Source organism: Sapajus apella, unplaced genomic scaffold, assembly GCF_009761245.1.
Source record: "Sapajus apella isolate SASKATOON/1434 unplaced genomic scaffold, GSC_monkey_1.0 scaffold106, whole genome shotgun sequence".
NCBI classification, from domain to species: domain Eukaryota; kingdom Metazoa; phylum Chordata; class Mammalia; order Primates; family Cebidae; genus Sapajus; species Sapajus apella.
The window spans coordinates 6,154,271-6,180,693 of record NW_022437046.1 but is presented as its reverse complement, the minus strand read 5'-3'; the positions used below and the strand labels follow the sequence as shown (position 1 = coordinate 6,180,693).

At 40.7% G+C, this 26,423-nt stretch overlaps 1 protein-coding gene and 1 pseudogene across 6 annotated transcripts in view; both read left to right on the top strand.

Annotated features, from left to right (window-relative positions):
• Positions 1-26,423, top strand: part of PAK1 (p21 (RAC1) activated kinase 1) — a 156,250-nt gene that overhangs the window by 69,508 nt on the left and 60,319 nt on the right. Inside the window, exons 1-3 of one of the 6 annotated variants that reach the window (XM_032259162.1) lie at positions 8,552-8,562; positions 12,054-12,057; positions 24,394-24,604. In XM_032259162.1, coding sequence (XP_032115053.1) covers positions 24,415-24,604 — 190 coding nt within the window. In that variant the 5' untranslated portion in view covers positions 8,552-8,562; positions 12,054-12,057; positions 24,394-24,414. Of the gene's footprint in view, positions 1-3,736; positions 3,951-8,551; positions 8,563-12,053; positions 12,058-24,393; positions 24,605-26,423 lie in introns of those variants that run through there. The other 5 variants (XM_032259163.1, XM_032259157.1, XM_032259160.1 and 2 more) reach the window with 5 other exon arrangements.
• LOC116537106 lies at positions 16,521-18,845 on the top strand (annotated as a pseudogene).

Genomic DNA, 26,423 nt, shown 5'->3' with positions numbered 1-26,423 from the left:
ATATCTATAAAAATATATTGCCTAGGTCACATCACAGACTAATCGACTCAGAATTTCTGCTGCGACTCTAGTATATTTACGTATATTTAAAGCTTTCCAGGTTATTCTGGTGGACAGGGAGAATTGAAAACCACCATTCTAAATCATAAAATCATTAACTCCTTGAAGATGTGATTCTGTTCACTGATGTGTCTATCCCCAGTGACTTGCACAAGATGCTTAAATAGTTGTTGAATGAACAAATGACTTAAGAACTGGGAGTATTTATCTTTCATATATATGTATGTATTTCAACATATATAGTTGAAAGTCTTTAATGTGATTTGCCCTGGAGGATGTTGCCCCTGGAGCAGAATTGGACATTTATAGAGAGGCACCTGGCTGAATGTGAGGAAACACTGCCTCATAGTGCTAGTGGAAAGTGAGCTGCTTGTTCCTGCATATATTTCAGACAAGGCTGGAAGACCATCTGTAAGAGGATGCTGCATGGGGTGGGAAGTTGCGTAAGATAAGATGCTATGATTATTGATTATTAGTTTGAAAAGCTGTGTCTAAGACAGAGGACTACTTCTGGCTCTCATTCACCCTGTGTAAATTGGGATGAAGGACAGGGTGTGGGGTTAAAAAAAAAATCTTAAAATGACTTTGAAGCTGAATTCTCAGACTGCAGCAAGTCTTCCGGTCTCTATTACTGACCAATTCTTTTCCTTTCCTTTTCTTTCTTTCCCTCTTTCTCTCATTCTCTTCTTCTTCCTTCTTTCTCTCTTTCTCTCCTTCCTTTCCTTCTTTCTCCCTTTCTCTCTTCTTCCTTCCTTCCTTCCTTCCTTCTCTCCCTCCCTCCTTCCTTCCCTCCCTCCCTCCTTCCTTCCCTCCCTCCCTCCCTCCCTCCCTCTCTCCCTCTCTCGAAACAGAGTTTCGCTCTTGTTACCCAGGCTGCAGTGCAATGGCGAGATCTTGGCTCACTGCAACCTGTGCCTCCTGGGTTCAAGCAATTCTCCTGCCTTAGCCTCCCGAGTAGCTGGGACTACAGGTGCGCGCCACCATGCCCAGCTAATTTTTGTATTTTTAGTAAAGATGGGGTATCACCATGTTGACTTGGATGGTCTCGATCTCTTGACCTCGTGATTCACCCGCCTCAGCCTCCCAAAGTGCTGGGATTATAGGTGTGAGCCACTGCGCCCAGCCTTCTTTTTTTTTTTTTTTAAATGGAGTTTCGCTCTTGTCGCCCAGGCTGGAGTGTAGTGGTGTGATCTCGGCTCACTGCAACCTCCACCTCCTGGGTTCAAGCAATTCTCCTGCCTCAGCCTCCTGAGTAGCTGGGATTACAGGTGCCCACCACCACACTCAGCTAAATTTTTGTATTTTTAGTGGAGATGGGGTTTCACCACATTGGCCAGGCTGGTCTTGAACTCCTGACTCACAGTGATCCACCACCTTGGCCTCCCAAAGTGGGATTACAGGCTGAGTCACTGTGCCTGGCTGACCAAATTCATTCTTTAACATGGGTATCCTCATTCTCTGTCTTTTTTATCAAATTTGGGACTTCTGTTAGTTGGAACAGCATGAGATTTAGGGCCTGGGAAGGGCGAATGATACTTAACAGGAGAGGCAGGTTCTTTCTTTCTTCATGGAGTTCTTTCCTTACATCTCCTGCAGTTAGACTAATTTAGGCACATTGAATGGAGGTGTAGACATCTGTCAGGGAAAATGAATAAATACCATAAAGTTTCTCTCTAGCACACTTAATTCATTCTTCAGGCTTAATCCTGGTTACCTGCTCTTTGTTGGCAGTAGAAAGAGGGATACAGCAATTGATACAGAGATGACTAACAGTGAGTGGTCTCTTGTACATAGTATGGCAGAGAGAAATAAATAAGAGAAATAAATAAATAAGTAAACATTGGCTTAGAAGTTAGACCAGGGACAGGAGGGCTGAGCACTTACCAGATATGTGGTCTTGGGGAAGTCACTGACTTCTTTCACCCATCGTATTCTGTTTTCCACCAAGTTCTGCTGTTGCTTCTTCTAAGCGTCTTTAGAAAATATGCTTGTTTCCTTTTATGTTATCTTACAATGTGTTAGTCTAAATCATTACCATTTTCTGTTGCCTGAATCTCTGAGAGATTAACTTGTTTTCTTATTTCCACCCCACCCCCTTTCTCCACTAAACAGCCAGTGATCTTTTAAAAAATGTAAGTTAGAGTTTGTCATTCTGCTTTCAAACCTTCCAGAGCCTTCCCACTGCTAAAACTTGTGACAAAAGCCTAACTCCTAATTATGACCCAAAAGAGACACCACATAATCTGACTTCTGTCATGTCTCTTAAGAGCAGGGTTTGGGAGGGGGAGAAGTGAGGTAATACTACCTCCTAGGGAGCATTTGCAAATGCGTGAAGTTGTGTTTTATTGTTTCAGTAATTGGGAGGCACTACTAGAGGCACTACTAGTCTGGACCATGTTGGTTTCTATAATGTGTTCAGCTCAGGTTCCTTCACAATGCCTGATACACAATAGTTGGTTAAAAAATACTTATTGTATGAGCCCACAAGTTTTGACATATATGAATTGGTATAGTGCCTACCTCATAAGGTTGTTTTGAGAGAGTCATAGAATTTATAAAGTACCTGGTACACAATAGTTCTTTTTTTTTTTTTTTTTTTTTTTTTTTGAGACGGAGTTTCGCTCTTGTTACCCAGGCTGGAATGCAATGGCGCGATCTCGGCTCACCGCAACCTCGGTCTCCTGGGTTCAAGCAATTCTCCTGCCTCAGCCTCCCGAGTAGCTGGGATTACAGGCATGCGCCACCATGCCCAGCTAATTTTTTTTGTATTTTTAGTAGAGACGGGGTTTCACCATGTTGACCAGGATGGTCTCGATCTCTTGACCTAGTGATCCACTCGGCTCGGCCTCCCAAAGTGCTGGGATTACAGGCTTGAGCCACCGCGCCCGGCCCACAATAGTTCTTAATAAATGATAGCAGTGGCCAGGTGTAGTGGCTCAGGCCTGTAGTCCATAGTTTGGGAGGCTGAGACAGGGGGATTGCTTGAGAACAGGAGTTTGAGACCAGCCTGGGCAACATGGCAGACCCTATCTGTACAAAAAATACAAAAATAACCGGGTGTGGTGGTGGGCACCTGTAGTCCCAGCTACTTCAGAGGCTGAGGCAGGAGGATCATCTGAGCCCAGGGTGGTCGAGGCTGCAGCGAGCCAAGATCCAGCCACTGCACTCGAGCCTGTGTACACAGCAAGACTGTCTCAAAATAATAATGATGATGATGATGTAGCAGCTGCTGAGCTTTCATTGCTTTAAAGCAGCTACAAGGGCCCACCTAGCTCTTCCTGGAGCATTAGAATTAGAAACTGGCATGTTGGGGGGAGGGAGGAAGTGTATCTCTTTCTCTGAGGCCTAATCTGAATCCTAGGTCTGACCTGAGGAATCCTAGAAGAGACTCTTTATACTCAGCTGTAGAAACTAAAGCACAGAGGAGCACTGGTTGCATTCCTTGGCTCTGGAGCTCACGCAGGACTCTGACAAGCCCTGGAAAACCTGGCTCTGGAGAGAAATTACCTCTTGCTGGAGACTGGGTGTGGGAAGCTAGCCCTCTCCCCGCCCTTAGCGCTGCTTTGCAGAAAAGGAGAAGCGCGCGGCTTCCTCCCGCCTCCTTCCCTCCTTTCTTCCCCCGCCCCTTCTGTTTCACCAACCCCGACGCAGCGCCTTCGCTGCCGCCCTGCGAGGGCGCGAGCGTGCTGCACCTCGGGAGCTGGCGGCTGAGCTGCCAGGAGCCCAGAGCAGCCCAGCCCAGCCCAGCTCAGCTCAGCCCAGCCCAGCTGAACTGAGCGGAGCGGAGCCGTTGGAGACCGGGCCTTGCGGGAACCCGGCTAGGCAGGGAGAGGTGCGGCTCTGCGACAGAAACAATCGCCAGAGATGCCGGGGCCAGCCTTCCCCACCAGGTAATGCTGGCCCTGCGTGGGGCTTGCCTAGCTGGGCCGGGTTCTGGGGGAATCTCCGCCGGCCTTCGGAGAGTGGTGACATGGGGTTCAGCTGTTTTTGAGGGGTATCTTACTTTCCTCTTACCTTAAGGGACCCTAAATGAGAGAAGGGGCTTAGGGTGTGGGACCTTTATATGAGCCCACCCATAGCTAGGCCTGCACTGGAATCGGAGCTCTGCCCAGGGAAGGGTGTGAAAGGGAAGCTGCGCCGCTGGGGAACTGCTCTGCCTCAGGAGCTCTGCTCCTTTGCAAGCCCCCTTCTGCTTGGTGGCCAAGGTGATGTTTTCCTCTGTCTTGGCTTAGCTGCTGGCCTGCTGGGATTGTGGGGCTTTTCTCTGTTAAGAGGTGGAGTGAACTGGGAGGCAGGAGAACTGGGAGGACTGGTCCTATTCGGACATCCCCTTCAGTTGCCTTATCTGTGCAGTGAAGGACTTGACGGTGTTTGTTACTCTGGCTTTCCAGGCCTTCAGACCATCTTTTGGAAAGGTGAGCTGGTTTAAAATACTAAAATGGGCTGCAGAGATGTCCCCCTCAACACTGTAGAAGAGAGGAGAACTTGGGAAATAGACCATCCTGTTTTCCAGCCAGCCTTTTGAATGGCATCTTGCTGGTTCTTCAGAGGCAAGGCAGAGACTGAGAATGCTAATGCTTCGTGTGGTGCGTAGGTGTGTTAGGTGTAGGGAGGAAGGGTTGGGAAGTAGAAGGTCAAGGTATGTTAATGGTTCTAAACTGGCCATTTTTTTCTGTCCTTAAGTATAAAGTTGCTTTAAACTAGACTTTCTTCTCTGGAGCTCCTTCCTTATTCTGCTAAGCTAATGACAGACCTGGCTGTGGTAATATCTTAATCACTATAATTCCTTCCTTCTTTATTACCTGGCACCAAGAAGCTCATGTCAGGCCTGATGATAACCTACTTTGATTATTTTGGACCTCTTTCCTCCCCCCCCAGTTTTTTCATGACTGTACGTCTTCTTCCTCTCCTCACTTTTCTATTTTCTCCTCCTGATGATTTTTCCTGCCTTAGCCCGGCCCCCTGCCTACCTTTTCTCCCACCCTCTCTTCGCCCTTCCTCCTCCCCTCATGCTTCCCCTTTCCTGTTTCTCCCTCTCTGTAGCCAGTCTTTCTTTCCTTCTCTCAGATCCTCCTCCTCTGGATTAGGCTTTCTTCTTTTCTTAAAATTTTTGGTTGCGCTTTCTCATTATTAGTAGGTTACTGGTTTTTAGGGACCTTCTGCTGTGTTTGTGAGGTCCAAACATTGTTTTCTACCTAACTCACTTGCTTCTAGCTTTTACCTCCAAATTCTATCTTCCCCAAGTACCATTCTCTCTCCTTACTGCCTCTATGCCTTGCCTTGTCCTGCCAACAAGCAATCCTTCTTCCCGCATTTCTTTCCTATCTTCTTTTCTGGTGGTGGTGGGGCAGCAGGTAGGCAGTAGGTAATAAGCAAGATGGGAAGTGGGGGGCTTGAGTGGGAGGAGAGCAAAAATGTCAAGTAATGTTGGGCAGAGGTTCAAGTTCCCTTTAGTGAGATGAGTGACTGGGAGGACCAGAGACTCTGGCAGCTGTGAGGTAGTGCTGATCTGGAGAAAAGGAGGTAGCCCGGGGAAGAAGAGGGAGGATAGCACAGATGGGTTAGAGGGACAGGAGGAGGAGGAGGCCTGGGGGAGAAGACAGTGCTTTTTGAAAAAGAGGGTGGCCTGGACAAGATAGGGGTTATTCGGGGTCAGGGTGTGTGTAGAAAGAGAAAGATTATAGTCTGGGAAAGAGGACTATATAGGTTATCTTCCCCTTTGATGGCTGGCTTTTTGGACTGATTTCTACTCAGCAAATTTTTTTTTAGTTAAAAAATTTGAAAGAATTTACCATGTTTATCATGTTTAAGTGTACAGTTCCGTTTCAATAGGGACATTTATATCCTTTTTTCCTTCTTCATTTTCACCACTCCCTTTCCTGACCTTTGGTAACCACCAGTCTACTCTATCATTATGAGATGCACTTTTTTACCTCCCATGTATGAGTGAGAACATGTGATATTTGTCTTCCTGTACCTGACAAAGTGGCCTCCAATGTCATCTATGTTGCTGAAAATGACAGGATTTCATTCTTTTTTATGGCCGACTAATATTTCATTGTGTTATATATATAATACACACACACATTTTCATTTTAGCTGTTATGAATAGTGCCACAGTATTCATGGGAGTACGATATCTCCTTCATATATTGTTTTCCTTTCTTTTAGATATATACCCAATAGTGAAATTGCTGAATCATATGGTAGTTCTGTTTTTAGTTTTTTAGGAACTTCCATACTATTCTCCATAGTGGCTCTACTAATTCACATTTTCACCGACAGCATATGAGGGTTTTTCTTTCTTTCCATCCTTGCCATCATCTATTATTGCCTATCTTTTTCTTTCTTTTTCTTCAGACAGGGTCTTGCTCTGTTGCCCAGGCTGGAGTGCAGTGGCACAGTCATAGCCCCCTGAAGCTTTAACCTCCCAGGCTCAAGCAGTTCTCCTACCTTAGCCTCTCAAGTAGTTGGGACAGCAGGCACATGCCAACATGCCTAGTTAATTTAAAAACATCATAATTTTTTTTCTTAGAGGTGTGGTCTCCCTATGTTGCCCAGGCTGGTCATGAATTCCTGGGCTCAAGTGATCTGCCTGCCTTGGCCTCCCAAAGTGTTGGGATTACAGGCGTGAGCCACCATGCCCAGCCTCTGCCTGTCTTTTTGATATAAGCCATTTTTACTGGAGTGAGATGATATCACGTTGTGGTTTTGATTTGTATTTGTCTGATGGTTAGTGATGTTGAGCATTTTTTTCATGTGCCTATTGGCTATTTGTATGTCTTGTTTTGAAAAATGTCCATTCATATCTTTGCCCGTTTTAAAATTGGGTTACTTGTTTTTTTGCTATTAAGTTGTTTGAGCTTCTTATATATTCTGGTTATTAATCTTTGTCAGATGGATAGCCTACAAATATTTTCTCCCATTTTGTGGGTTGTCTCTTCACTTTGTTAATCAACAAAATTTTTGTGAGCAGTGTCCTTAAAGTGGGGGAATTAGAGGGAAACCAGAGATGAGAATGACAAGGTTGCAGTTTTATTGGTACTCACTGTCTACACTAGAATGTGGAATGTATATATATACAAAAAGCTTTGAATACTGCATCCATCCATTATCAAATATCTCTGAACCATCTATTCTAAGCTAGTTATGGTACTAGGTTCCTAGGGATACAAAAATTGAAATTGGACTCAGTTGCTGCCCTCAAATGCAGGTCAAGGAATATGGAAGCTCATGTGGTAAGTATTGTAGAAGGAAGCACAAGGGGCTGTGATAATGCAGAAGGTACCTTTGATTTAGCAGGACAGAGCTGGGACCTAAACTTAAGTCTTCTCTAAAGGTGATATCTATTCTCTTATCCTCTGTTATCTCCTGAGTTTGTGTATACATACGGTGTACAAAAGAATTTTCCTATATCTTCTTTTCTGCCTACTTTTGGGGCTAGACTGTAGGTACTGCTGACATGAAAAAAAGAACAATCCCATGTGGTAGGTCTCTGTGCCATGGCCAAACAAACACTCATTACCTTGGAAGGGAAAAGACTTCTTCCCTGTTAACTTCTGGCTTGAGGCCACTTGGGTGACTATGTGCTGAGCTCCCTCTGAGTCATTTGATCTCTTCCTTCCCTTCTTCCTCGCTCCATTTTCTTAAATTCAATTTCTGGCAGGCTGTAGAGTTCAGAGATCAGATGCAGCTAGGCTAGGCATTTTTACTTCCACTGGCCTCTGTAGGATAGGGATTTAATGCCTCATAGGGTTGGTGAGGATCAGATGAAATAATGAATGTGTGAAAATGCTTTGTAAAATGCTATATAGATGTTATTGTGGTTGTTCCTGAATGCATTTTCAAGCTGTGAAAAAATGCTCAGATGCTATAGCCTGAAAGCCTAGGGTTGCCACTGACAGGCAAGAGTAGGCACTCAATATAGACACCAAGATTTACTAGACCCTTTCTCTGCCCTCAAAAAACTCACAGACTGATGGGAGAGGATTGAGCCTCAATCCTCAATGAGTAATGGAAAAGGAGTGGGGTAGATAGGGCTTTAGGGACTAGTGATTGAGCTTCATGGTCAGAGACCATGAAGTATGTGCCTTATTTAAGGTCAAACAGACAGTAGGTGGCAATTATAAAATATATTTTAATGACTTCTTATGATGTAACAAAAAAATGGGAGGGGGCACTTAAAAGTATATTGACTTCAGTTCAAATTCTGGTTCTACCACTTACTGGTTACCTGATTTTTAATCTTTTTAAGCTTCATATATAAAAATGGAAGATATTTATACCTACTTTGAAGGGTTATTATAAAGCTTAAAAATAATCACATAAAAAAGGAAAAATAATTATATAGTAGGCACCTACTAGCTATACTTACTCCGTAAGTCCCCTGACTCCTAAGGCCCCCTTTTCCGGATTCATGCAGCACCTATGTCTTTCCTATCACCACCAATAATGGCAGTTATCATTTTGTATTGTTATTGTGGTTAATATCTGCCTTTCCCAGTAGTCTGTGAGACTTTTGAGGGCAGAGACAGGGTCTAGTAAATTGGTGTCGATACTGGGTGTCTGCTCTTTTATTTCCTTTGAAATAGGGTCTAAATCTGTTGCCCAGCCTGGAGTGTATCGGCACAATCTCAGCTGACTTACTTAAGCCTTGTCCTTTTGGTTCAAGCAATCTTCCCACCTCAGCCTCCAGAGTAGCTGGGACTACCGGTGGTGTGTGCCACGACACCTGGCTAGCTTTTGTATTTTTTATAGAGACAGGGTTTTACCGCATTGCCTAGGCTAGTCTCAAACTTCTGAGCTCAATTGATCCACCCACCTCAGCCTCCCAGAGTGCTGGGATTACAGGTGCACCTGGCCCTGAGTGTGTACTCTTGCCAAGTCCTATTTAGTTGCCAAGTATACATTGGTAAGTCTGCTGTGCTTACCAGTGTATACTTAGCAACTAAATAGGACTTGGCAAGAGTAAACACTTTTACAAAGCTTATTATTGCTCCTTTACAAAGCTTATCATTTATTAAGGAAGATGTATAAGTAGACAGATATAAGTACAACTCATGATGATGCTGTGAAAACCAGGAGTTCAATTTGGTTCTGTTAGATTTGAGATACTGATGAGAAACACAGGCGGAGTTGTCTAATAGATAGTTTTTAGGCTGAAAGTGAGCTGTTTGGTCTAGAGACCAAAACTTGGACATCATCAGTATATTAATAATATGTAAAGCCATGAGAATGGAGGAAATAATCTTGGGAAAAGTGTAGTGTATCAGTAAGGAAGATTCTGAGCAAGGAAGGTTCCAAGCCTTGGATATGTGGATGGTAGCTGGAGAAGGAGGATTCTGCAAAGGAGACAGGAGTAGACAGAAAAATAGAAGGAAAACCAAGTGAGTGTTCTTCCCTAGAAGCCAAGAAAGTAGAGTATTTGAAAGAGAAGAGAGGTCAATTACATTGAATGCTGCAAAGATACTGAGTAAGGTGAGGACGGAAAAATGAGCTTTTGATTTGGCAAAATGGGGATAACTGATAATCTTGACAAGACTGCTTTTGATGAAATGGTAGATTGTGAGTTGGAACCGAAGGGGAGGAAGTGGAGATAGTTTAAGTAGACAGTTCTTTTGAGAAGTTTTGCTACAAAAGGGAGCAGAGAAATAAGTGGTATTTGGAGGAAGATGTGGGTGTCAAGGGTGCGTGTGTGTGTATGTGTGTGTGTGTATGTCTGTCTCTCTGTCTTTGAATAGGAGACACCAAAGATTGTTTATATTCACCCAGTATTTCTCAGATTAGTCCAGAAATTTAAATATCATCTTAATTTTTCCTTTTTTATTACATGCTATATCTAGTCTTTAAACCATTTGATTCTACTTTCAAAATGTATCTGCCTTTGACTTACTTCTCTCCCCCTGTTGCCAGTCATCTGAGCCACCATTAGTTCTCACCTGGATTATTGTAATAACTCCCTAATGGTCTCTCCACTTCTGCATTGTTTCCTTGCTGCCTATTCTCCTCTGCTGCTAGAGCGGTCTATTTAAAAACATGGGTCAGTGCTCAAAACCCTTCAGTGTCTTCCCACACTTGCTGCAAAAGCCAAATTGTGGCCTATAAAGTTCTGCATAATCTGGCCTCTGGCTCCATCTCTGATCTCAGTCTCTTACCACCTTTCTCTTTGTTTACTCAACTTTAGTTTTGCCAATCTTCTTGCTGTTCTATGTGCCCGGTATATTCTCATCTAAGACATTTGTACTTGTTGCTCCCTCTGCTTAAAATGCTCTTCCAGATATTACTGTGATTTGCTGTCTCATTTAATTGAGGTCTTAAATAACCGTTTCTCAGAGAAGCCTGTCTTGATTATCTTCTCTTATGTACCATCCCCCATGCCCCTCCCCCGACTTGATCGTGTTTATTTATTTGCTTATTTCTCTGTCTGCTTCTCTTCCTGGACCATAAACTCTGTGGGAACAGGGCCTTTCTTATTTAACTAGATTATTATTGGTACATTGCAGATACTCAATAAATGTTTGTTGAATGACTGAATATATCTAACAGAGAGGGAAAGGTTGACATAGCTGAAAGAGGAGATTATTCCAGATGAGGAGTGAAGGAATACAGGGATGAGAGAGAATTGGCTTTGGATGAGAGGAAGAACACCTCCTTCATTGTAACTGGAAGGGAGAAGGAGAACATAGATGAAGATACAGGGAGACACATAGATTTGGGGGTAGGAAGATGTAGCTCTTCTGCCAAGATTTCTGTTTTCTCATTGAAAGTAAGCTCATTAGCTAAAGGGAAGGGTTAGTGGGAAATCCAATTGAATTCCCATTTGGGGTAAGATAATCATATGTAGGAAAAGTGTCTTAGTCTATTTTGGGTTGCTATGATAGAATACCACAGACTAGGTAATTTCTAAAGAAAAGAAATATATTTCTTCCAGTTCTAGAGGCTGAGAAGTCCAAAGTACCTGCATTTGGTGAGGGCCTTCTTGCTGTATCATTCCATGGTGGAAGGTGGAAGGGCAAGAGAGCAAGAGTAACAAGGGAAGGGGGCTGAACTCATCCTTTTGATCAGGAACCCACCCTCTTGATAACTAATCCACTCCTATGATAATGACATTAATCCATTCATGAGGCCAGAATCCACATGACCCAATCACCTTTTAATGATCTCACCTCTCAACGCTTGCAGTGAGGATTAAGTTTCCAATACTTGAACTTTGGGGGTCACATTCAAACCAAAGCAGAAGGTAATCGTAGCTTTCAAGTGAAAGCAGTTAACTGGATTTTGTAATGTTCTCACAGACATTTGGCTGCTTCAGTCTAATGACAGTTGGGAGTTCAACTATCCCAAAGCTGGGATTTTGCCAGTTAAATTTTGGAAAAGGGGGGAAGGGCAAGGGATTGATGGTTTTTTATGTTTGAGTAATTTTGATGGACTATGATTAGATAAAGAGAGGAAAAAAAGGCAGGGGACTGCTGGATAGTTTATTGGAGCTCAAATTGAAGTCAAGGAATTATAGTGGAAATTCTTGAGCAAGTGAGCTGCATGGATAGGAGGTTGTTTTTGAAGTATATATGGTTCATTCTAGATATTGGAATTGTTGCACATTTTGGTGATAAGGTCCTGGGTGTAATCATGAGAGTAATGGCTAACTTGGAATGGAGGTCAGAAAATGAAGTGGCCGCCAGGGTGTTGACACGATCATCATTGTGGCTGTTGAAGTCACCTAGAATGATGACTAGAGGGGTTCAGAAGAACACTGAACCAGGAACTAAAGCCTTTCAGTGGGAGTGACCAGAAAGTGAGTTGCAGGCTGCAAAGACGTGTGATAGCAGGCACTGGAAGCTACTCAAAGAAAAATAGAGGTTTTTACAAGAGGAAGAGAAATACATGATTTGGAAATGGCACTGAAAATTAAAGGCAACACTGATAAGTGGGGTGTGACAGGGAAAAAAGCCTCCAATTGAAAGGGCTTCTAGAGAAGCCTCTTCTGGGCATAGCCAGGTTTCTTTTATTGTAAAGGAGCAAAGGAGTGTTAGCCAGTGGCAAATGAGAAGTTCCAGAGGGAATAGTAGAAGGGCTTCTGAGTCAGGATGGGGGAGGGAATTTGGTCAGGTTAGAGGGTTTAAAGAAAAAGTTGGAGATGAGAGTTTCATTTACTTCTGTCGTGGATGACAATGTGGGAAATCAGGACATGTTCAGGCAGAGATTGGCTGGAAAGTCAACCAACAAGGAGACAGTACAATAGATTCCATTGTTTCCTGAGAGGTTGAAGGAGGTGGCCCCTTTGTGGTTCCTTCCAGCTCTCAGACTGTAAGGACCTCATCTTAAATCATTGCAGGTCATCCAGTGGGAGGTTTGGAGGTTTGAAGGTGAAATTTGAATTTTTGCCTTAATTATCGGCAATAACTCAACTAGGGTTGCAGGTCAGGAATTTCCTAAGAGGGTAGGCAGAGGGTAAGACATATAATTATTGGTTTCTGGAAGTAACTCTAGTGACTGTAAGGGTGTTAGGAGTGAGGAAGTTGTGTAGGTGTGGATAGGGGTGGGAAGGGTTAGAGATACAGAGCCAGCCTAAGAGAACTTCAGTCTCTCTAAATTTCTCTGCCCTTTCCACTTCACTTTGCTGTCTCTCATTCTATTCTAATTGTAGGAAGCCTCCAGGTATGGTCACTTGTTCATTCTATCTGAAATTATGTAATTAGTGTAGAAAGAGTGTTTTCAAGAGAATAATCAGAAGCTAGTCACATTTTTGCCACTCTTTCATTTAGTGATCTTAGGTAAATTGCATACACCTATAGGTTCTAGGTTCCCATAAAATAAAGATTTTTATTTTATAAAAATAAAACTGGCTGATTCTTCAGGATCCTTTTAGCTCCTTCTTTTTTTTTTTTTTTTTCAGCTAACCCAGGCTGCCTTAGTCAGTGAACCTTGGATAATTACCAGGTGTGTACCAGCTCTGTACTGGGTCAGCTCTGGGGATATAGAGATTAAACAAACTCAGCTTTTTTCCCTTGAGTTATTCATGACTTGGTGAGGACAAGAAGCATGGATTTTGGTTGATATGATGAAATTTGTAATTTGTTGCATGAAGTGCATATAAAATGCTATTACATTTCAGGAATAGCAGTAGTGGGACCTGTTAAATTTAGGGGAAAGATAGAGGTGAGGGGCTTCTGTGATGATTTCATAGAGGAAGTAAGTCAGGTTGGGCCTTGAGGAATGAGTAGGAGTTTGCTTGGTGGACAAGTTGGGACATTTTAGGCAGAGAAAACAGCATAGGCAAAGGCAGGAACATGAAAGCATACTAAGCTGGAATGACATGTTTAGGGAATAGTAGAGACAAAACTAGAAAGGTAGGTGGGGGAAGGGAACAAATATTTATTAAACATTTATTTTGTGTCAGGCAGCATGCTAGGTGCTTTTATATATGCTTGTTAATTCTCATGATAACTCTGTAAAGTAGGTGGTCTTATTTGTGTTTTACATAAAAGGAAACTGAGGATCAGAAAGTAAAGTAGCTTTCCTAACAGCCCAGAAACAGCCAACGGTTTTCCTCCCTGCTGCTCTAGCAGTTGTTGCTAAACCAGAGCAAGTGGCCCAGGCTGTATAGTGGGAGTGTCTTTGACATGTTAGAAGGACATCCCTCAGCAAATTCAAGATTGCAGCATTCCAGTCCCCTGCCAAAGAAAACCTCCTGGCACAATTTAATTAAAGATCAGATTATCATAACCAGGCGTCAAGGGCATACAGTACTCCCCAGTTTTGGATGGAGTGTTGGTCATGCCAGTTGCAGCTGCTCTGGGCTGTTGGGACTAAGAAGTGTGATTAGTGTATAGAACAGGTTTTATTTCTTCTTCTCGAGGTAATATTAGAGCTTATCTAGTCCTTTCCTTTGCCTCTAGAGTCAACAGTGTAGTGTGGTGTAGTGGTTCTATCACCACACAGACCTAATTTCAGGTTCCTGTCTTTACTGCCCACTAGCTGTACGACTCTGAGTGACTGACAGCATCTCTGAAACTTTGCTTCTTCTGACTTCCTTACTGTTATATCTTCAGCATGAAGTGCATAGCTTGTCAAACATTAGGTAATGAATAAATATATGCACAAATGTATAAGAAAAATAATACCAAATAGATTTCCTAGTTTTCTGTAAACTACAAAGTGTGATCTAATGTTAGTGATTATTAAAAATAGCCCCAAATTATGCTAAAATCCTAGTTGTAAAAATGGTTAGTCCTAGAGATTTTCTGACGAAATGGTTTCTTAGAATTTTAACAACTCTATTAGGTAGTGTGGAGGACTCCCTTAAACTCCAGGTCTCATTGTGTGACTTGGACTAAGCACCAGAATGCATTTATTTTCTCTAGTGCATAATGCCATTTTGTGAACTCAAGGCATCACTGAGTCCTCAGTGCACATGGGTAGCAGATGGTCTCCTCCTCCAGGCAATACCTCTTTTCTCATTGTTATCTCTCCACCGCCTTGTTTTTTATTTAAAAGCCCCGTCTTTTATTTTTAACATGGGGCATTTATTGCACAGTTCTAGAACTGCTTAGAATGGACCATTTTTCTGACTAGTGCTGTATATGGTGAACATAAAAAACCTGCTGTGATCTGCACTGTCCCACTTTTCCAGTCTCCCACTTTAGTCCTTTATGTTGCATTCTGCCACACTGTACTCTCACATTTATATTATTCTGTGCTCTAGATGCATCACCTTTCTCCGTGAAAATCACTCACTCATTTATTGTTTCTTTTCTTTGGACCAAGCACTATATACCAATGGCTGGATCTATCCCAGTCCAATTAAATCAACGACTCTGGAATTAGAGTTCAAGCATTAATGTTTTCCCCCTCAACATTTTATTAGGAAAAATTTCAAACATTGAAAGAACCTCATAGTGAGTACTTGTGTACTCACCACCGGGATTCTCCTACCATTAACATTTTCATATACTAACTTTATCATATCTATTATATATTGACATGTATATTATATCCCTATGTTCATTAATCTTATTTCTTAAAATGCATTTGAAAATAAATTGCAGATATTAATATACTTCTCCCTGAGTACTTCAGCACTGGTGTAAAACTTCAGCACCAGTGAACTTTAAGAAGAAAGCTCACAGGGGATTCTAATAGCCTAGAGTTAAAGACCACTAGTCTGACCTTTTTGTTCTTTAAGCTGCTACTCTTACTACCACCTCTTTTCTGAAACTTCACTGATCATTCAAATTCAATTTAACCTTTCTTTCCTTTGTGTTTGGACATTTTACTCTTTGTGTTGTTCTATAGCACTATTCACAATTGGCCTAGCATTATGGTTTTCTAGGTCCTGCCCCTTGCTAACTAGATGATGATAGTCTCTAGAGTCAAGTCGTATCTTATTCATTATCTATCTGTCTATCTACCTATCTGTCTTCTTTCATCTATTCTTGGCTTCTAGCATACATAGCACCTTACATATAAAAATTTATTGATTTTAACTGCACTTGAATGAAGAACCTGCAACTGCAGCAAAAGGTGTACATAACTTTCACATGTGTTTACTTACATATTCTGTATTTATATTTTTTTGATTGGAGGAATAAGAATTCATTTATCTTCTCTAGTATTTAGCTCATGGTAGACATTTAGTAAATGTCAGTCAAGTCCAGCCCAAATGTGCTAACATATTTTTATATATGCCATTTGCCAGATTTGACTAAACTAACCATAAATCAGAAGTAGCAGAACACAAAGGGGCTAGAATTACCTCAAGAACAGTATAGTTGGAAAATCCTTTGGCAGAGAGTTTAAAGATGAGGTCTGATTAAAAAAAAAAAAAAAAGAAAAAAACCAAAAATAGACATACCATATGATTGAGCAATCCCACTGCTGGGTATCTACCCACAAGAAAGATATTGAAGAGATATATGCACTCCTGTTTGTTGCAGCACTGTTCACAATAGCTAAGATTTGAAAGCAATCACAGTGTCCATTTACAGATGAAAGGATAAAGAACATGTGGTACATATGCACAGTGGAGTACTATTCAGTCGCAAGAAAGAATGAGATCTTGCATTTGCAACAACATGGATGGAACTGGAGATCATTATCTTAAGTGAAATAAGCCAGGGACAGAAAGACAAACATCACATGTTCTCACTTATTTGTGGGATCTAAAAATTAAAACAATTGAGCTAATGGACATAGATAATAGAAGGATGGTTACCAGTGGCTGGAAAGGGTAGTGGAGGGCTAGTGGGAAGGAAGGGATGGTTGATGGGTACAAAAAAATAGAAAGAATAAATAAGACCTACTATTTGATAGCACAACAGGGTGACTATAATCAACAATAACTTGAACATTTAAAAATAACTAAAAGTATAATTGGGTTGTTTGTAACACAAAGGATAAATGTCTGAGGGGATGAATACCTCATTCTCCATGATGTGATTATTTCACATTGCATGCCTGTGTCTAAAATATCTCATGTATTCCGTAAATATATACACCTACTAGGTACCCACAAAAATTAAAAATTAAGAAAAGATGAGGTTTGAGTTTTGCTGGGAAGGATAAGTAAAATTTCTGCCAGTTTAAAGAAGGTTCTGGCCGGGCGCGGTGGCTCAAGCCTGTAATCCCAGCACTTTGGGAGGCCGAGGCGGGTGGATCACGAGGTCAAGAGATCGAGACCATCCTGGTCAACATGGTGAAACCCCGTCTCTACTAAAAATACAAAAAATTAGCTGGGCATGGTGGCGCGTGCCTGTAATCCCAGCTACTCAGGAGGCTGAGGCAGGAGAATTGCCTGAGCCCAGGAGGCGGAGGTTGCGGTGAGCCGAGATCGCGCCATTGCACTCCAGCCTGGGTAACATGAGTGAAACTCCGTCTCAAAAAAAAAAAAAAAAAAAAAAAAAGAAGGTTCTATCTGTGTGATCTTAGGTGATTTCTTCTTGCACTCTGGACTTCAGTATTCCTACTGTAACATTAGGCAATCAAGTTAGATGACATCCAAGGTTGCCTCTGGCTTTGATGTTAGGTGCATCTTAAAATCTTTAACTTGGTTCTGTTTTATACCAGTGACTGTAGAATCCAAGGTAATGAGTAGAAAGAGGTAGTTGTTGGTGAGCACATTCCTTCCCTGAATCCCTGACTACTTTGAATCAGTATGTAAAGTACCTTACACATAGTGGCTACCTGAGAAGTGTTTTATTTACTTTCTTTCTACTGTAGCACTGTATCTTTATGCTTTTTATAGCATACTTCAAAAGAGGCACAAATCACTTCCCCTCCTTGGTTGCCTCTTGACCAGTATTAAGTCTAGAGGCTGCATAGTAAGAAATATCAAATTACAGGCCATAGATGATGGGTCTTCTACAGGAGCCATGGCTTATAAATGGCAGAGCCAGGACTTAAACCTGGGTCTCCTGACATTAATTCCAACCATCTTTTAAAATATTGTCCTACCGAGCAACGCGGAGGAAACAGGAGTGAACTGAGAGCATAGTGACCAACATGAGCCTCCTTAACAAGCCCGAGAGCGAGATGACCCCACAGGAGCTGCAGAAGCAAGAGGAGGAGGAATTTAACACAGGTCCACTCTCTCTGCTCACTCAGTCCGTCAAGAATAACACCCAAGAGCTCATCAACTGCGGCAACAATGAGAAACTCCTGTGCCGCGTAAAGGTCTTCAACAGGCACTGCAACTTGGTGCTGGAGAACGTGAAAGAGATGTGGACTGAGGTACCCAAGAGCAGCAACGACAAGAAGTCCAGGCCAGTCAACAAAGACCGCTACATCTCCAAGTTGTTCCTGCACAGGGACTCGGTTACCGTGGTCCTGCGGAACCCATTCATCGCCTGCAAGTAGGGGCCTCCTATCCCTACCCATCGACAGAACTCACTCCCCTATCCTATGGAGACCGCTGCCACTGGTGTTGAGAATAATAAAGCTCTGTGGTTTTTTATAAAAAATAATAATAATAATAATAAAATAAAATATTGCCCTACCTTTTGAAACCTCACAGTGCTCTTGCATTAATTATAGAGTCATTCAGTTGATTCATAATTAATACTTCAATATGATTAGTTGCTCATAAATTATTAGGTTCCCTGAGCCTCTGGGGCATTGGTAAAATGTGATCACTCTGTCTTTCTCTCTGTCTGTTGTAGTCATTTTTTGTTCAGGATGAATTGAAGGGTACTATCTGAGCTGTCATAATGGTTGGCCTCATGCCTAGCTTTATATTGCAGCATGTTGGAGGCATTGGTTTTTCATTCTTCCAAACCTTTGGTTTACAGAGACTATTAGAATATGAAGGTATATTTGCTCTCCTTTTTCAAAAGCTGAGTATGTTTCTTATTTTGGATCTGTTTTCCTGTAAACAAAGTTTAAAATGGCATAGGTTTAAAAATATGCTAATTATTATGGTGAGTGTAGATATACAAAGTGACCATTGAAGGGATCAATGAGTGTAAAAAGAGGAAAGAGAACCTGTAGGAAAGGGATGGTTGGAGGACTGCAGGAAAACTGGAAAGTAGTATAAAACCCTAAGTTAAGTAAGTTTAGAAGGAAGTAATCAAGAAAGCACAAAATTGTGTTCTGTGAGTACAGGTGAAGTTCCTGGAAATGTTTGGCATTGAGGAAATAGATTTGGGGGGTCTTGAAAGAGTATTTCGGGTATTTAAAGTTCTGTCCAGGGAACAGATAGTGATCTTTTCTGAATAGCTCTAAGATAAAGGATTTAGTACTAACAGAAGTAAGTTTTTTCTTTGTCTATTCATTTGTTTATTCAACAAATCTTTTTTTTTTTTTCCAGATATAGTTGGGTTGGAAAATACGGAGAACTATAACTTATTTTCCATGCAAATTTTTAATGGTGTAAGCTAAGCAGATGTGGTGACCTAGAAAATGAAAAAGGGAACATAAATTTATAAAAGAAGTAAACTGTTTTTTTTTAATTTGTGTCGGTAAACAGATTGGGAATGGAGGAGACTATTATTTTTCTGAAATAATTTTTACTAGACTTCACTACTTGTGTTTAAAGGTTTACTCTTTAACAGTATCTCTCCTATTTGTTTAAACTTTTTCTAATTTATTTCCAGTAAACACTTAGAACAATTTCTATTTCTTACAGACAGACATGACTATGTAGGTAAATAGTTATGAAAATAAAAGCCAGTGTGTGTGCGCCCCTTGTCTTGTTCTTTGTTGATGGATACCTGGAGGGAGGTGAGAAGGGAGGTAAGGGAAGAGGATTCTTAAGTCAGGACATGTGGCTGCTACATATTGTCTATTATCTCTTGGCTTCACAATCATTTTTCTTTTTTTTTTTTTTTTTTTTTTTTACTCCTCCACTCTAAAAAGGGTGGGAGCTCATTCATTCTTTTTTTTTTTTTTTTAAAGAAAGAGAAAGAAAGAAAGAGAAAGAATAAAAAAAAAGAGAATGAAGGAGAGGAAGAAAGAGGAAGAGGGAGAGAGAACAAGGCTGTTGCTTTATTGCCTGGGGTAGAATGCAGTCTAAAAATGGGTATGCCTTAATTGTGTTTAATAATAGAGACATAAAAAAAAAATGAGGGAAGAAAATAATTAACAAGCAGCCAAACTATATTTCATTTAAACCTATAAATAGGTGTGATGTGGTACTGATAAGAGTGTATATTTTGTGTATTTAAAGTGGAGAGTTCTATAAATGTTAATTAAATCTACTTGTTCCAGATTTGAGTTCAAGTCCTGGATATCGATGTTAACTTTCTGTCTCAGTGATCTGTCTAATATTGATGTTGAAGTCTCCCACTATTATTGTGTGGGAGTCCAAGTCTCTTGATAAGTCTTATATATCTGGGTATTCCTGTATTGGGTGCGTATATATCTAGGATATTTAGCTCTTCTTGTTACATTGATCCTTTTATTATGTAATATCCTTCTTTGCTTCTTTTGATCTTTGTTGCTTTAACATCTATTTTATCAGCAAAAATTGCAACTCCTGCTTTCTATTTATTTATTTATTTTTGCTCTCCATTTGGTTGGTAAATTTCTCTCCATCCCTTTGTTTTGAATCTTTGTGTATCCTTGCATGTGAGATGGATCTGGATGTAGCATACCAATGGGTCTTGGCTTTTTTTGCCTGTCTGTGTCTTTGGATTGGGGGATTTAGTCGATTAAATTTAGAATTAATAACAATATATGTGAGTTTGATATTGCCATTTAATGTTAGCTGGCTGTTTTGCCCATTAGTTGATGCAAGTTCTTAATTATGTTGATGTTCTTTATTTTTTGGTATTTTTTAGAAAGGCTGATACTGGTTGTTCCTTTCTATTTGTAGTGGTTCTTTCAGAAGCTCTTGTAAAGCAGGCCTGGTGGTGATGAAATCTCTGAGTGCTTGCTTGTTCACAAAAGATTTTCTTTTTCCTTCGCTTATGAAGCTTAGTTTGGCTGGATGTAAAATTCTGGGTTGAAAGTTCTTTTCTTTAAGGATGTTGAATATTGGCCCCCACTCTCTTCTGTCTTGTAGGGTTTCTGCTGAGAGATCTGCTGTGAGTCTGATAGGCTTCCCTTTATGGGTAACCTGACCTTTCTCTCTGGCTGCCCTCATAATCGCCAGATTCACCAGGCTTGAAATGAAAGAGAAAATACTGAGGGTACTCAACACCTTTATTGATTACCTATTCTGTGCCAGGCCTAGTGTTGTGGATCGAGAAATACATAGGACATAAACTTTGTTCTTGAGGTGTTCATAGTCTAAGTCTAGCGGGGGAGAGTGGTGAAAGGGAAAGCAAATCTGTAAACAATTTATTTCAGTGCAGTGTAAGAGCTTATTATAAGTGATAACTCATTAACTGAGATGATCAAAGATAGAATAAGCAGTCTTTGGAGATTTTAGATTTCCTGTCCTTGCAACTTTTCAAGCATACTCTGGATGACCTAGGTTGGAATGTAGTAAAAGAATTCAAATTAGATTCCAACACATATTTTAGGTTTTAAGTAATAATGGAATCACTTTGAAAGTGAAGATTTACCACAGAATTCTCCAAACATAGTAAAAGGACTGAGAAATGGAGAAAAGCCTGTATCAGGAAGGCTGGCAAAACCTTTCTTGGCATAATCATGGGCTGTGGGCCTGAAGTGAAGTTACAGTCAATGAAGCTGTTGGTTGAAGGATCTGGGAGGTAAGGAAGGGCTTGACTAGGGCTTGACTAGGGTATCAGGTGGCTGCAGGGTATGTAATTTTGGAACGGCAGCCTAGAGTGGGAAGGTACACTTGAGAACTGAGACAGTAAAAGTTCTCTTTGGTGAGCTGAGGGACTTGAGTTACAGCTGGGAGGGAAAACAATGGTAAATCTGGGAAGTGAAACTGGAAGAAATGGCATCACTCACAGAGTTAATCTACATTAACAAGATGGTTTTTGCTTATTTGATTTCTTTTGCTTAAAAAGAGAAGGAGCAGTTGGTTTGCCAAAGGTGGGTCAGGATGAATTATGCAAAGAAGTGGTGTTAGGGTTTGGCCTTGATAGATGAGTAAAATTTTTATCTGTCAGAGAAGGGAGAAATCATTGACAGACAGGAAGCACGTTGGGGTGTGTCTGTGTCTATGTCTGTGTGTCTGTGTGTGTGTGTGTATAAATAAATAAGTAAGAATACTTGGCAAGTAAGAGGAACAGATTTCTGAGGCGTGGTTTGAATTAGGCTGTGCTAGGTGTAGTGACTTAGTTTTAAGGCAGGTAGATGTCACATAGTGAACAACCTTGAATTTTATCTGTGTTAAACTTCCTAAAGGCAAGATATATATCTCTATGCAAAGTTTGATTATTCAAAATATTTCAGTTCACTGTGAGCTATATACTATATAAAGCATTGTTGAATTGCAAAGATGACAAAATAAGGCCCAATATTTGAAGAACATTCTGGATCCTAGGGAAGACATACCTGTAAACAATTATAACAGCAATAATAAAAGGATAACCTGGAAAGTTACCGTTGCTTTGGGAACATGGAGGAGGGGGCACCTAACTTCTTGAAGTGATGACACATTTCCAAATGGGTTCATCAAAAAGCAATTGAATTAAGCCTTGAAGGATGAGTGAATTCATAGTTGGAACACAGGGAAATTGGTATTCTAGGCAGAGGCATCAGCATGCACAAAGGGATAGAAGTGTAAAAGCTATGGGATATTTGAAGAAGTTAGAGAAGTTGGGTGTGGATAGAGTATAAGGGAAATTAGAGGGAGTAGTAGTGGAGGGAATGAGACTAATGGGTGAGTTTGATCAAATAACAGAGGGCTTCTAAAAGCAAGCCAAAAACTTCAGCTTTTATCCTGAGATGTCAATGAGGGGTTTTAAAAGTAGAAAAGTAGTATGTTTTAAGATTACTGACAGCCCCTGGATAAAGGATTAAGGAAAAAACTGGATGTGGGGAGAATCAGTTCTTTATTCATTAGAAATTGTTAAAAAAAAATACCCTCCTATAGATTTTATTTATGGTATTTAAGTAACTGATGTCTGAAGCAGTGGTATTCAAATCTGACTGGCAGTGGGATCACTAATTTTCCAAATACAGAATTTAGGCCTTAATTCAGCCATTTTGAGTCAAAGTTTATGGGGGCAAAACAGGATATCTGTATTTCTGAAAGCTCTTGGTGATTATTGTGCTGGTTTTTTGAACCCATTATTCACTAAAGCACTATTGTGTTTAACTCCAAGGAGCTTATATTTTAAATAATCATGGTTAAATATATAATTTCTACTGCAGCATGGAAGATTAATGAGAAACATTTTTAACTCTGGATATATTCATATCTATCCATTGTCAAGGACATTTATTTATTTTAAGGTAATAATATATTTTCATTAAAACTATTGATAATGTGTGATAGGGAATTTCCCCCCGCCCATCTTTTATTATTTATTTATTTAGAAACAGCGTCTCTGTCACCCAGGCTGGAGTACAGTGGTGCGATCTCAGCTCTCTGTAGCCTCTGCCTCCCGAGTTCAGGTGATTCTCTTGCCTCAGCCTCCTGAGTAGCTAGGATTATTACAGGCACCTGCCACCATGCCTGGCTAATTTTTGTATTTTTAGTAGAGAGGGGATTTCACCATGTTGGCCAAGCTGGTCTGAAACTCCTGACCTCAAGTGATCTACCCGCCTTCACCTCCCAAAGTGCTGGGATTATAGGTGTGAGCCACTGTGCCCGGCCTATCCATCTTTTAGATTTTATTCCTTCTGTTTCTCAGAAGGACTGGAGAATTTGCCAGTAAATTCTACACCATATAGGACAAGATGGTTATTGCATTGACTATTTTATATTTAGAAGAAGAAAGCCAGGCACAGTGGCTCTTGCCTGTAATTCCAGCTGCTTGGGAGACTGAGGTGGGAGGATTGATTGAGACCTGGAGTTTGAGATGAGCCTGGCCAACATAGCAAGACCCTGTCTCTCAAAATTTTTTTTAATTAGCTGGGCATGGTGGTGCATGCCTGTAGTCCCAGCTACTCTGGAGGCTAAGGTGGGAGGATCTCTTGAGCCTTGGAGTTTGAGGTTGCAATGAGCTATCATTACACCACTGCATTCCAGCCTGGGTGACAGAGCAAGAATCCCATCTCTTTTTTAAAGAACAAGGTAGAATTTTAGAGGAGGGAGTTACTGGAGAGATTATATAGTCTCAGGGGTCAGCAAACTTGTTGTAAAGGGCAAGATAGTAAATATTTTAAGTTTGTGGACATGCAGTCTCTGTTGCAGCTACTAAACTCTGCCAGTGTCCGGTAAAAAAAAAAGCCATAGACAATTCATAAATGAATGGGTGAAGCTGTGTTCCAGTAAAACTGTTTACAAAAACAGCAGCTTTGCTGACCCTTGTTATAGTCCATTCCTGAGAGGGAAAGTGTAAATTGTCTAAGGTTATAAAATTAGAGGTTGGCAGAGAATTCACTATGTGAAATGTTGTTAGCAGTTTTATTTAATCTTCACATAGGTGAATAAATGAAGCCTAAGACGTTAAAGAATTTCTCTAAAGTTAGTAAGTGGTACTGGGATTCACGCTTAGTTTTTGCTAGGCCAAATTTCTGCTTTGAACTACATCATGGTGGTTTTCCATGCTCTTCAATGTCTCAGAATGGGAATGCAGAGAAAAGCAAGATATTGTGATTTTTCAGCTGTGCTTGGCACATAGTAGGCATTTATACATCAGTGAGTGTTATTGACTGAATAGGCTAGCAGTATCATGGTGTGCAGTGGAAGGCTTGAGCTGGGCCCTGAAGGAAGGGCTGTATAATTTGGATTCTTTGCATTTTTTTTTAACATGTATTTCCTTTTGGTCAAAAATAATAAGAGAGTTATATTGTTATTTCTGATTCTAGTAGCTGCTGCTGGTGGTGACAATGTCAAATAACGGCCTAGACATTCAAGACAAACCCCCAGCCCCTCCGATGAGAAATACCAGCACCATGATTGGAGCCGGCAGCAAAGATGCTGGAACCCTAAACCATGGTTCTAAACCTCTGCCTCCAAACCCAGAAGAGAAGAAAAAGAAGGACCGATTTTACAGATCCATCTTACCTGGAGATAAAAGTACAGTATTTGATTTCTTCTCATCATTTGTATGCTTTAAAAAAATTATTTTGAGTTACCTGGATAAAAGATCTATCATCTTTGACTTAATTTTCCTTTAATGCTTTTTTTCTAGTTAAATATTTCCCTTTCTTCCTAAAGTGGCTGAAGCCAAATAGAAAATAAACCTATTTTTATACTGTATTAACTGTATCTGAGCAAAATTGTAAGAGAATAATTATGCTCTTGCCAGATTTGGGACAATCTGAAGTGATTTATTTATTTACTTTTTAAATTTTTAAACTGTTTATGAAGTCACAAAATGTAAGAAAAATTAAAATGTCTTTATTTGGAATTTTTTTACCCCAGAATTAGTTTCAGTTGGAAATGTTTTCTTTCCAAAATCTGGATTGCCTTTTCTTTATTCTGACTTCCTAGTCCCACTTTCAGGTTTGGGGAGTATGTATCAATAAGAATGGCAAGTAACAACTGAGAAAAAGATGCAGAGATAACTAGGATTCAGCATGAGTTTACTATGAATAATTCATACTGGGCAGGCTTATTTCCTTTTTATTGATAAAACTTCTATTAATAGAAGAGTAATCAGGATTTTAACAGTGTATATGAAAAGGTCACCAAGATCCTTGTGGACAAGGTTGTAAAATAAAGGTTTTGTTGTCCACAACAAAAGATGTATTTTGTTTGATACCAAAAATGTTGATTTAAGTGGCTGTTGCTCTGGTAAAGTTCTTGGTATATTTGCTGGGCCCTATCCTTATGGCATGCTAAAGATACTGGCTTTCTGTGTGTAAGTAGTTTTCATGAGCTTCTGATTTAGATGGAGCTGGGTCGCCACTTACCAGCTTTGTGATCTTAGGCATGTCAGTTAACTGCTTGACCTTTAGTTTCCTATCTTTAAAACTGAGATATTAGCTCATAGAGTTGTTGTGAAGACTACATACAAAGTTCCTAATAGAGTACTTTCTACACAGAAGGTACTTGAATGTTAGTTGTCTGTCTCTTTACTCCTTTGTTGATGAATAGACACTGGGAGGCATAGCTAGTAGACTATATGGTAAAATCAGAACTGAGACACGTTTTTTATATATAAGCCTGCCACGGTAGAGCAGATACAACTAGCACAATGGTGAACTGCAGAAAATATCTCATGCCTAACTACAGATCGGGGGAGATGGTAGATGGTAGTGTCATGGTAGATGGTAGTGTCATTAGCCAAATAGAGAACACAGAAAGAAGGAATGAATTAGGAGTGTTGGTGATTGGAGAGCAGGGAAGATGATGATTTTGAACACATTGCATTTGTGGTGTCTTTATATAGATACGTCTTATAAGCAGATCTCATGTATAGTAAATGTTTGTTGTATAAGTAAAATGAGAAATATTAAGGACTTTTAATGAGTACATTGGGCTTGTATCTTTATGTGTATAAGTCCTTCTACTCTACCTTCCCTGTAGGTTTGTGAGATTGGATAGAAAAGAAGGCCAGGCACAGTGGCTAATGCCTGTAATCCCAACACTTTGGGAGGGTGAGGTGGGAAGATCACTTGAGCTCAGGAGTTTGAGACCAGCCTGGGCAACATAGCAAGACGTTGCCTCTACTTAAAAAAAAAAAGCTGTGCATGGTGGCATGTGCCTGTACTACCAGCTGCTTGGGAGGCTAAGGCCGGAGGATTGCTTGAGCCCAGGAATTTGAAGCTATACTGAGCTATGATCATGCCATTGCACTCCAGCCTGGGTGACACAGTGAGATCCTGTCTTAAAAAAAAATAAAATAGGCCTGGCACAGTGGCTCACGCCTGTAATCCCACAACTTCGGGAG